General features: G+C 45.9%; 1 protein-coding gene across 1 annotated transcript; it reads right to left on the bottom strand.

The window, feature by feature from the left end:
- Positions 1 to 81: 81 nt before the first annotated feature.
- LOC123828571 (olfactory receptor 1361-like) lies at positions 82 to 1,017 on the bottom strand. The gene has a single exon (XM_045853622.1). It carries the CDS (start codon positions 1,015 to 1,017, stop codon positions 82 to 84), a length of 936 nt encoding a protein of 311 aa, XP_045709578.1.
- Between the last annotated feature and the right edge of the window lie 11,937 nt (positions 1,018 to 12,954).

The following is a 12,954-nucleotide window of genomic DNA, read 5'->3' as shown; positions in this document are numbered from 1 at the left end:
ATAAGACAGAAAAGCCACCGTGAGCCCTAACATTGGGAAGCATTAGTTTATTTCAAAAGCAGTTGGGTGTAAGAAGAGTCTTCAAACAGACTTAGCAAAGTGGTTCTTGCTGAGCAGTTTCCTGAGGGCCCTCTTCAGCTCTCGGCTCCGTAGGCTGTAGATGAAGGGGTTCAGCATGGGGGTCACCATGGTGTATATTATGGAGGCTTCCATGTCTGTCTGGGTGGTGTTTGTGGATGTGGGGTTGAAGTAGACCCCAATGACAGTCCCATAGAAGAGAAAGACGACACAAAGGTGAGAGCCACAGGTGGAGAACGCTTTCCACTTCCCCCGGGTGGAGGGCACCTTCCACACAGCCACAGCAATAGGTGTATAAGAGGCAATGATACACACAAAAGGGACCAGAACCACTGAGCCCCCGAGCACCAACACCAGCATCTCGTTGACTTGCGTGTCAGAGCAAGAGAGCTTGATTAAGGTGTTGAGATCGCAGAAGAAGTGTGGGATCCTATTGGTGCAAAAGGACAAGTGGGTCATCAGAATAGTGTGGGCCATGGAGATGAGGTTGGCCAAGACCCAGAGTACCACCACCAGCAAGGCACACCGAAGGACACTCATGATTGTCATGTAGTGCAGAGGGCAGCAAATGGCCAGGTAGCGGTCGTAAGCCATGGCCAAGAGAAGGAAGCTGTCTGCGCCCCCAAATGCGATGAAGAAATACATCTGGACCAGGCAAGCGGCGAAGGAGATGGTGGTGTTCCCACAGAGGTGGTTCAGCAGCATCTTGGGGATGGTGGTGGAGGTAAAGCAAATGTCAAGGAGAGACAAGTTGCTGAGGAAGAAGTACATGGGGCTGTGGAGATAAGGGTCCGAGATGATGGCCAGGATGGTGAGCAGGTTCCCCAGGCACCCAATCAGATACAGGCTGCAGGACAGGCTGAAGAGTGCCTGCTGCTGCAGGGGCTGCTGGGAAAGGCCGAGGAGGATGAATTCGGAGACTTGGGTCTGATTGTCCATGTCCCGGCAGTTCTAAAACCAGAAGCAAGGGCATCAACAGTGGGTGGACTCTTGGGGAGGAAATGAGTTACCTCATTGTTGTCCGTCCTGTTCCTCTTTGCAGGTTTATCTCAACTTCTCTGAGCTGCAGTTTCCTCATTTGTTACATGGGATTAATAATTCTTATCTGTTAGGATTGTTATAAAGATTAAGTGAGAAAAACACGTACAAGGGGCTTATATTCCTTCCTGACATGTTATATGGGCAATTATTTTTCTTAGTGGAGTTCTCAGTGATGCTATCAAAATAGTGACATAAATTAGCTTGACTGTGGCATTGATTTTACAGTGTATCAACACATCAAGGTTTGCACCTAGTCATATATAATTTTTTATTTATTTATTTTTAGGGAGAGGAAAAGAGTGGGAGAAAGAGAGGGAGAAAAACATCGATCAGGTGTCTCTCGTACACTCCATGACCTGGGACCAAACTCACAACCCAGGCATGTGCCCTGGCCAGGAATTGAACCAGTGACCTTGCAGGATAGCACTCAACCAACTGAGCCACACTGGTCAGGGCTAATTGTATCTAATATTAAACAGTCAATTATACCTCAATCAAGATGGGGAAAGAGAAATAAACATGTAATAAATAGCATCAAGATTTCCAGGATTTAAAAAAAATAAAAGTAAATAATAGTGGTCAAGGGCATTAACTACAAAGACAGACAGCCTAGGTTTAAATCCCAAGTCTGCAACTTACTAGCTGTGTGACATTAAGCAAGTTACTCTACCTCTCTGTGCCTTGGTTTTCCCATCTGTAAAATTAGGATAATAATAGTATCTGCCCCATAGATTTGTTGTGAAGATGTGATGGGTTAATATGTAAAATGTGAACCTTATGTATTTTTCTGAGAGTTAAGATCTCTTGGAATAGATGGGTGATCACCAGAGGCAGGGCGTTGGGGGGCAGTGGGCAAAGTAGATAAAGGGAGTCAAAAAGTACAGATTTCCACTCGAAAGTAAATCAGCCCTGGAGATGTGCTGTACATTGTGGCAACCATAGTTAACAATACTGTGCCGTCTATTTGAAAGTTGTTAAGAGAGTACATCTTAAAAGTTCTCATCCCAGGAAAAAAACCTGTCACTATGCGTGGTGATGGACATTAACTAGACTTATTGTGGTGATCATTTTTGTAATATATACAAATATATTACGTTGTACACCTGAAACTAATACAATGTTATATGCCGATTATACCTCAATTTAAAAAATCTCTTCCTGTTTGAGAGCAAGAGCTCTGGGGTCCAGATGGATTCTGTTTGAATGCCATTCCTGACACTTATTAGCCACAGGAGCCAGTGACAGACAAGCCCAAAGCCTCAGTTTCCTGAGAGAATTAAGTGAAACAATGAGTGTGGAGCTCTGTAAAGGATGCTTTTTTGAAAAGGCACCACTCTGGAATGTCCCAGTAACGCATTTTTCACACCACTGATGTCTCTCTCCTTCTTGGGCTGTGAGAGCGTACAGATTCATTGTGTCCTGCCACAAATTCTGGCTTCATACACCAGGTGAGACTTGCCTAATCTTGAGCCTGGCCTCCCCTGGACAGCCCATTGCCTCTGTATCAGTCAGGTTAGGCTAAATTATGCTGTGGTAACATACACACCCCAATCTCAGTGGCTGACAGCAATGAAGGCTTATTTCTCATGCAGGCTACATGTGCATCACAGGGCGCTATGGCTGTGCCCCTCCATGATGAATTCTCTCTGGGACTCAGGCAAGTGGACAAACCTTTGTCTGGGATACTGCTGCTTATGGCAGCAGTGGGAAAAGTGAATTGTATGTTGGCTCCTAAGTGCTTCTGCCAGGACACACCCTGCTCTCACCCTCAATCACATGTCTATGGCTGAGCCTGGTGTCAAGGGGTAGAGAGGTGGAAATCTCTCCCAGGAAGCAGCAGCAAATATATGTGAAAAATAATAGACTCTCCAAAGCTTTGCAGTGACCATCCTATTCTCCTGAAGGCTGAGGAGACGAGTGCATGCATTTCTCTGTGAGACAACATGCCTGGTCTTTGTATCCCTGGAGTCCTATGTTCAGAACCCAGGAGAGCTGTTGACCCTGCAGTCCACGCACTGGATGCTATGCCAGGCTCAAGGCACATGTGAGGCATAAACATATTTATAATACAGGTGGTAGCTGTTATGATGCAAAGGCAGCTTTGCATCACTGTCATTTTCCACACTTCCTTTACTCGTTTCATTCAGTGACTGAATTTCTGGCTCCAGTGTCTACTTCTCTCCAAACTCTTATTTGATTATCCTGTTGTTTCTGAGCATCACCCCTAGACCCCTCCTTCCCCAGCCACTCAGTCTCACGGGGTCCAAAATGGGATGTCCCCTGCCAGAGCTGCTGAGGTGTGCACTGCACACCTGGGAGCCATGCACTGGGGTGTGGGAGCAATTCCACGGGGTGCACAGGCTGCACAGCCTTAGCCAATACAACCAACTCCTCTCTTGCCTCTCACATCCCATTGACTCCTGATTTGTGGGTTTAAAACATCATCTTCATTTCTTGGACAGAAGAAGAGAATTTATTTCCAGAGTGAGCACCCCAATCCAGGCCACCATCATCTCCCACCTGGATGACCCATCATGGAGTGGGCTCTCCATGGCCACTCTCACCCCTTGCAGTCCTTTTGCATACTGCAGCCAAAGGGACAGTGAAATGTAGATGGAGTCTTCCCCCATGTCACCCTGCCTGGCTCACCCCTGCTCCTCTCACTCCCAACACCCTCAGTTTCCATCTTTCTGGTTTTGTCCTCTGCCTTGGAGCCTTGCACCTGCTGCTTCCCCTCACCTGCATTGCCTTCTCTTCTGCTTTCCTAATGCCCCTTTTTTGAGTGGAACCGAGGGGCTCTCAACCTGTACACTACTGACATTTGGAGCCGGATCCTTTGTTTGTAGTGGGGGTGCCCTCATGTATTATGGTAGGAAGCTGAACCCTGGCCTTGACCCACTGGATGCCAGACGCACGCCCTCTCATTCTAGTTGCAACAAGCAAAAATGTCTTGAGGCCACCTGGGAAGGGTTCAAAATCCTCCCCCACCACCTTGAAGATCACTGATCCAGGTTGAAGTCTGTGAACTCTCTCCTCCTGCAGCACCTGCTCAAGCCTTGAGCAGGACTATGACATTTATTGGATGCAAGCCACCTTTGAGCTAACAACCACTTGGCACACATCATTCCACTGAGCTCTCCACAACCCCACAAAGCAGCCACACTTAACTCCTGCTTGGAACTAGGATCCCATCTAGGCTCTGGTTCTGGAGTCCACTCTCTTGACCAGTTCCCGATAATGCTGCTCACGCGTGAGGCTCTGTGCCGAGCACCTTGAGTCCTCATGGGCCAAACTGAGCAGAGAGCACCTCAGCCTCTGAGGGGGAGTTCTAGGGCAAGTAAGACCACTCCCCTGTACTCATTTACCTCACACACTTACTTGACCAACGACTTTTGTGCCTCCATCAGATGCCAGGACCTCTTAGCCCCCAGGTGGTGTGTTTCCAGGGGCTTGGAACTGCTGCTGCCTCAGGTTTGTCTCTTGGCTATGGAGGAGGGATCTGCTTTCTCTGGGAGCACACAGAAGAGACACTGCATCAGGTTTATAGCAGACCCTGTGGCCCCTGGGGTGTATGCCCAGAGAACCTCATTAGAATGAATACAATGAACTCATCTTCCCTAATGGGGCCTTTGAGCCTGGCACGTTGGTGGGAAAGAATTTTGTCTCAAGAGTGTCTTTCTTTAGACTTGTTTCTCCCAATTGAATGTACCCAATTTTCCTAGGAATAAGGTTTTTTTAAAGATTTTATTTATTTATTTTTTAGAGAGGGGGGAAGGAAGGGAATGAGAAAGAGAGGGAGAGAAATATCAATGTGTGGTTGCCCCCCACATGCCCCCAATTAAGGACACAACCCATAACCCAGGTATGTGCCCTGACTGGGAATTGAACCATTGACACTTTGGTTTGCAGGCCCATGCTCAATCCACTGAGCTACACAGCCAGGACAGCTAGGAAAAAGCTTTAAAATATATTAGGACTAATAATGTTTTAGTATGTTAAGTATTTTTATGTGGTTAGAGCTGTGGAAAGCATACAATGTCCTATAACTCTCACAAAAGCCCACTGAGGAAGGAAATGAGAATCTCACTTGCCCATCATCACACAGCTTGGAGTGACAGATCTAGGATTCAATTTAGGCAGTCTGGCTCCAGGGCAAAACTAATGAACATAAATGGCCCTGAGCACACACACAAATAGATTTTAATTTGCTCTGTACGGCTGAATACTATTGCATTGTATGTATATAATCCAGAAGTTTCTAGTGTGTTCACAGAGCTGTGCAACCACCACCATAATCAATTTTAGGACATTTTCACCAAAAAAAAAAGCTCTGTATATTTTGGCACTCACCTCCAATTTTCCACTTCTCCTCCAGGTCCAGGCAGTCACTAATCTTCCTTCTTTCTCTACAGATTTGCCCAAGGTGGACATTTCATATGCATGGAATTACACAGACTTTTGATCTGGTGTCTTTCACTCACTATAATGTTTGCAGATTCATCCATGTTGTAGCATGTATCAATAACTGGGTGTATGAGGTTTGTCCAGAAGATATCCAGCCATGCAATATGAAAAAATAGAGACATTTATTGAAGAAGATACAAGCAAGATATAAGGAACATTGTACATAGGATAGTGATGCCTCAGTCCCCTTCAAAGTAGGTACCTTGGGACCTCACACAGTTCTCCCAAGTGCCGTCATTTATATTTTTCCAGGAATATATTTTGCCTAAGTTTATAAATGTATGGTGTAAAGCTATATTCTTGCATTATCTTTTTATTGAGATATATTATACATATACTAGAGTGTATAAAACATTTGTATACATTTTAAATAATAATAACAAAGCAACTCTTTATAATTAGCATTCACATTAAGAAATAAAACACTACCAAAAAAAGAGAAACTATACGTTCATTAGTATCATAAGTGAAAGTCTAATGATGACATTTTTAGCATCTTTTCATGTACTGGCACCTGCTACAAGGTAGATAAATCTGAAAAACATCATGGTAAGTGAAAGAAGCCAGACACTTAGCTAGTAACATACGATTCCTTGTATATGAAATGTCTGGGACAGGCAAATCCACAGAGACAGAAGGTGGATCCGTGGTTGCCAGGGGCTGGAGGGAAGAGAGAGCAGGGAGAGACTCTTTCATGAGATGGAATCTCCTTGTTGGGGTGATGAAAATGCTTTGGAATTACCATAGATAGAGATGATGGTTGCACAACATAGTGAATGCCTTAAATGCCACTGAATTGTTCACTTTACTGATTAATTTTATGTTAAGTGAACTTTACTTCAATACTAAAATAGATCAATCTCCCTCATGGTTTAAGAAATCCCAACAAGAACAATGAAATGCAGCTTTGGCCTGGCAGACTGGTAGAAATGCACAACATGGATAACACTCAGTATCCGCAAGGATATAGGGAGATGAACATGCAAATTAGTTCAACTCTGGGGAGGGCAATTGATGGGTGGAGTTTGTCTTGTTGAAAAACGATAGTCTTGGGATCCTAGACACCTCAATTATAGCTTCTTCCAAAGTCCAATGAAGCACAGAAGACTCAGAGTGTCCAACAAGACCTGGCCAAGCTTCTGAGATGGGTTTGCAAATGGTGCCCTCTACCTACTGTGTGTTTGCTCAGGCCCTCCCAGAAATAGATGCCAAAACAGGATGAGACAAGGGAGGGTCCACTAGGGAAGGTTCCCATGAGGGAAAGTGAGAAGGTTCTGGAAGAGGCTGGGAGAACTATTGAGGCTGGAGCAGTTCAGACCCATGTGGAAAAGAGAAGGAAGAAACTAAGATTGGGTAGAATTATCTTTGACCACAGTGCAGTTTTAAGAAAGTTTTGGTAAAGCTGATGGGGAGTGCTGGGGCCTAAGTCTTCATCCTAGGAGACCCCTGCCCTCGGACCTTGGCCTTGGCATGAGAGCAATGGTGATTTCAGGTTGTCAGTCACATATGTTCCCCACAGTTGTAGGCACGAGATCTTCGAGTCCCCAGAGCCACCTGGACTCCTTTGCCAATTTGGTCTCAGCATTTGGGCTGCATGGGTTTCTAAGCTTGAAGAATGATCAGACTGACTTTAGGTGGGTCTCCATCACAAGGAAGAACTGTCTCAAATTTTTCACTCTTTTTTGGTGGCCATCACCTGTCACGGACAGCACTGGCCCCTGTTTCTCCCTCTTGTGGTACTCCTAGCCCTTAAGCCCACATAAAGCATTGACCAAAGCCTAAAATAGCTCTAAGATTTGCTTGGTGGCATGAAACTTATTTTACCGCTATGTCTGGGTTATAACAACCTGATGGTGGTAAGGCACTGATTTGAGGGGACATTTGCCGTGGACATCAGAATTGTTGAGGGGACTGGGGTACAGATGGGTCAACATCACCCTGGAGCATGAGTTGTGCATGGTCCTGTGAAGTGCTCTTGTGTGTTCATTTCATGATGTGGTCTCCGGGCCTCAGTTTCCAAATGGGGCAGTATGATAGCAGAAGCCCTCTCCCCTCTGCATTTTCTGCTGCTGGCCTCCAGTGGGGTCCCCATAGGTCAGCTACAGATTCTGCACCACATGTCCGGCCACCTGCCATAATGTCCACGTCCCTCTCCTCTAGAGGCTTTTGACATTTTCTCTAGTCCCTTTCAATCAATGTCCTCTTTACAGTCCAGGTGTGGTCCCCAGCTCCATTGTCAACATGCCGTTTGAGCTAAAAAAAAATTAATTGTCAGAATGGATCTGACAAGTGGTCATGTTCATGTGACCACACTATGTGCACTTATTATGCCCACAAAAGCACTGCATCTCTGAGTTATTACAGGACATTCAACACCAGGCTTGAGATCTTGGACTCTGGGCAATATGAATGGCTCTGCCATTGAACTCTGTATGAGGCATAGATCGTCCCCAACTTACAATGGCTCAGCTTATAATTTTTTCACTTCACAACAGTGCAAAAGCAATCAGTTGACACCATGCTTCTAGCACATGCAGTACTCTACTCTCTCGTGACCTGGTCAGAGGCAGTGCGCTGCGGCTCCCAGCCAGCCATGCAATCACGAGGGTAAACAACAGACACTCTAGAGAGCACTCAGTGTGCTAGATGATTCTGCCCAAGTGTAGGCTACTGCCAGTGTTCTGAGCACATCTAAGGTGAGTTAGGCTAAGCTATGAGGTTTGGTAGGTTAGGCATATCAAATGCATTTTCAACTTGGTATCCTTTCAATTTGTGATGGGTTTATCAGTATTTAACTCTGCTGTAAGCCAAGAAGCATCTGTACATTGAGCTTCACTTGCATTCCCAGCACTGTTACAGGCCCTGGGAACACAGAGACACATCATATCCAGTCTGAGATGCATGATCCACCAGCCACTGTAGGACTGTAAGGGAGACACCTGGCAGTGACTGCAGGAGAATGTGGAGGAAGGAATATTTTCTCTGGGACTTAAAGGATGACATTCTCTAGGCTGGTAGCAGGGAAAAAGGAATTCCTGCCACAGGGACTGAAATCAGTGAAAGTGCAGAGTAGGAAACTGCATGGTTGGATCATGTCCACATGCTGGGGCACTGGTGAGAGATTAGCTGTGGACGAAAGGCTGGGCTTGGAGTGGATCCTGCAGGGGCAGGGACATGGCCATGCACTGTCTTGGGAGGGGCACCAAGGTCCCTCCTGTCCTCTCCACCTCGGTTTAACTGTTGATAGTGATTAGGTGAGTACCCTCTTGTGCAAGGGAGCTTTGGCCTGATTCCAGAAGAGTTGTCTGTGGAGAAGTAGTAACAGGAGCCCCCAAACACCTACCAGAAATTAGGATGGGCTCATAGGAGAATCTGGGGGAAGAGGTAGGCTATTCTAAGACTGAAAATTGGACATGTCTCCTCCAATTCCAACACCCTCTCCCCAATTTTGTATTTCTGAACTAAAATGAGATGGACCTATTTTCAGTTTCTTGAATGTGACAGATTCTCACTTTCTCCTCAGATACCACCATGTCTTTCATACCTCACTCCCATCTGCCTTGATTAACCAGTCTCAAGTCATATGTCACCACCTCCAGGAAGCCTACCATGTTTCCCATATCCCTGACTGAGTCAGGTGCCTCTCTGAGTCCTAGCTTCTCCTGAAGTTCCCCATCACATGGTGTTGTCATTGTTTGCTTATGTGTCTGTGTCACCCACTAAATTCCTATGGACCTCCTGAGGACAGAGGTAGCATCTAGCTGGTTACTGCTATTTTCCCAGCACCTCACATGGTAAATACTAAATAGGACAGTAAATATTCAATAAATATATACATTGAAGAGAATAAGGAATAAAAGTCTTGCATGTTGTTATGAGACCCTATAGCGCAAGCAGGGGAGTAGGGAGGTACCATCTGAGCTGAACTTTGAAGGAAGGAAAACAGTCCCAGGACACGTTGCCAGGGAGGGAATTGCAAGCAAAGGAATGAGCCTGAACAAAGGCATGGAAAAGTGCCCAGAATGAGGTCAAGGGGCTGGGAAGTCAGACTGGACCCAAAACATGAAGGGCCTTGAAGGGACCTTAAAAACATGGCTCTAGAATCCCAGGGAAGGGTGGGCTGGAAGGAGAGTCCAGGAAGGGGCTGGGGATGCCAGCTTGGCAAGGGTAGTTGCCATCCTAGACTGAACAAGGGTCCAGCCAACATTATCCTGTAAGCTCTATCACTTGGGACAGTAAACAACCCAGAATATAGGGAAAATCTCGGGGGATTTCCTGGCATAACTCAAATTGGGGAACGATATCAGAGGGACGGATGTCCAACCAAGGAGTGAATCCAGGACAAGGAGAAAGCTCCTCAGGGCCGCTCCTGGATGCCCAGAGAGGTCTGTCAGTGTGCCAGGGTGAGGTCACAAAGCAGGTCAATACTAAACCAGGATGGGAGTGGAGGAGACCAAGGTCACAGTTCAGTTGCATTTTACAGCCTACCTGGAGGTGGCGCTGTGACCTTGGACAAGTGACTTGGCCTGTCTGGGATTTGCTTACTCCTTAAAAGCGGGCAGAATTATACAGAACAAGAAACACAATGTGTGTAAAGAACTTGGCACAGAGTAGGTGCTTGGTCAAGGTGAACTCCCCTGTCTTAGCCCCCATTTCAAATTTTTCTTCAAGGTGCTATGCTTTTATTTATCTCAGCTTTTTTTAAAAGATTTTATTTATTTATTTTTAGAGAGTGAAGGAAGGGAGATAGAGAGAGAGAGAGAGAAACATCAATGTGTGGTTGCTGGGGGTCATGTCCTGCAACCCAGGCATGTACCCTGACTGGGAATCGAACCTGCGACACTTTGGTTCGCAGCCCGAGCTCAATCCACTGAGCTACGCCAGCTGGGGCCATATCTCAGCTATTTTGAACACCTACTGTGTGGCCACTTGAGAAACAATGATGAGTTACCAAAATCTGTCTGAACTTTATAGCTTTGCTCAATTTTTCTCCCAGGCAAGAGCCATGCGCTTCCAGATCTCTCCACTGAATTTGACCTAGGGCAGGGGTGTCAAACTCATTTTCACTGGGGGCCATGTCAGCCTCCCAGTTGCCTTCAAAGGGCCAAATGTAATTTTAGGACTGTATAAATGTAACTACTCCTTAACTAGGGGCAAGGAACTTGGAGCTGCCACCGGGTAGAAACAAGATGCCGGGCCGGATAAAATGAGGTGGAGGGCTGGATTCAGCCCACCGTCCTTGTGACCTAGTGACCTAGGGGATAACCAATAAATGTTGGTTCAAGTAGTTTCACTGCCCCAACATTCATGGACCGCTGCTCTGTGCCAGAACCTGTGCAGATGAAGAGGTGGGTCAGACTCTATTCCTCCTTCATGAATAATGTTCTCCAGCTACTTCTCTCTACAGCCGTGTCCTTGACTTGGGAGTGGGGCAATTTCCCATGTGTCCTCAATCTGATCCCAAATATATTAATCTGGCAGATACTCTTTAGTGTTTATTGTAAATTGATCATCAATGGATTTCCTTTCTGGATTTTTTTTTTACTTCAATGGGTTAAGAAAGCAGTAATCTCAGGGGTACATCCCTTCTTCCTGGCATGTATCGCCTGTCTCCTGCCCTTGTCCAGGAGCTCTTAGAAGTGAAATTCAGGTACAGGTCAACTTTCATCTCTAGCACAAACTAGGTATGCCATAAATATGTATAAGGTAGAATTCCCACTGAGGATAGGACAGTTAAAACAAGTTGAAGAGCTCTTCAAATCCTTAGTCCACATTTTGCTCAAGGGGTCTCCTGTTCTTTGAGATCAGTGGCTGTCAGATGGGAAATGGAGAATTGATAGCTCATGTTTGATCCACTCATCGACAACATGGTAAAGTTAGAACTGGCCACACTAGCTGGTTAGTTTGGTAAGCATGACCAGCCTAAAGACAGTGTGTGAGACAGCTATTCTCCCTAGCTCAGAGAAAATCCAGCCACAGAAACCATGCATTCAACAGATGTGTCATCTGAGCCCAGGATGAACACAGTACCCGCTCTCACAGACATTACAGGGGAGGGGAGAGGTAGATGTTGAATAACTGAGTTTAGTAAAGAAGGTGAGGAGTCTGAGGATGGTAAGTGTTAACCCAAAAATAAAAAAGCCTTTCGAAGTGAGAGGCAACAAACATTTATTTGAGCTCCTTAAGAATAGTTATTCAGGAAGCACTGATTCGCACAGAAGCCCAAACGGGGTTCTGATTAGGAGACAAAGGCAAAGGATATCTATAAGAAAGGGGAAGAGAAACGATTACATCAGCAGAAGGAAGGCATTTCTATGGACGCAGATAACATAGTGACAGTAATTTTAAATGTTTTTAAATTTCAGTTCCATAGTCACCAGTCCAGTAGTCATAATATCTGCTTTCTTGGCATCTTTGCAAACATTTCTTTGGGGCACAAGGTTGCTCTAGGCCCAACCCAAAGGTTATTTTGCCATTTCAACATCCCAATGTCTGAGGCATGAGATGTGCAAGGCAGTTCCTCTGGAATGGCAGCTCCAGCTCCATTTTAAAGTGGCTCCGTTTATTTACTAATGTATACACTTTCTCCCTTTGGATCAAGATCTTTCCCAGAAAGCAGCACCAATCAGCTATGAAAAGCATCGTTGGCCCTCCATTGTCAGGAGGCTCATTCCTGGTATGTCATGTGCCCCTCAGAGGGAAAGTAGTTCACTTTTTTCTTAGGAGTCTCAGGCAATTGGCTAAGAGAGCCCAACACCTAATCCACAGAGAGGGCAGGCTGGGGAGAGATTGTTTCAAGGACAAGATGGTATTTCAGATGAGACATTCTGCTCCAGGGGCAGAGAGAGCGGAAAGGGCGCACCAGGAAGAAGACAGCCCACACAAAGGACCTGATGTGGGAAAATGATTGACCATCTGAGGGACAGAAGGCCATTACAGCAGGGGACGTGAGCAGCAAGGTGGAGGGGCAACTCAGAATGGCCTAAAAGAACATACAGGGGTCAGATTACCAAGGGCATTACCCTGTCACCCCAACAGGCATAGGATGATGCTCCTTCACACCGGGGATACAAGTGGTGATACACATGTAAGGGCAGGTGGGCGCCTGTGACGTCAATCACACCCACAAAGTGAATTTCAGATAAATTTAGGGACTGCCCATTCACATTTCAGAATGATTTTTCAGCTCACAGACTTGCTATAAGATTGAGATGAGTCATTTGTTATTCTCAGCAAGTATTTATTGAGTACCTATTAAGTGCCAGACTGTGTGAACACAATGATGAGCAAGTTCAGGTGGTCCTACTTTCTCTGGGCTGCCAGTTCAGTGGGCGGGGAGGAGGGCAGGTGTTGATCACATAACTTACACAA

Source organism: Phyllostomus hastatus, unplaced genomic scaffold (genome assembly GCF_019186645.2).
Source record: "Phyllostomus hastatus isolate PE091 unplaced genomic scaffold, TTU_PhHast_1.1 phas_contig_98, whole genome shotgun sequence".
In the NCBI taxonomy this organism is placed as follows: domain Eukaryota; kingdom Metazoa; phylum Chordata; class Mammalia; order Chiroptera; family Phyllostomidae; genus Phyllostomus; species Phyllostomus hastatus.
This window is presented reverse-complemented; position numbering and strand designations above follow the sequence as displayed.

Bases quoted from the DNA above. Each gene is read 5' to 3' on its own strand.
- LOC123828571 (XM_045853622.1), bottom strand. From the start codon at position 1,017: ATGGACAATCAGACCCAAGTCTCCGAATTCATCCTCCTCGGCCTTTCC.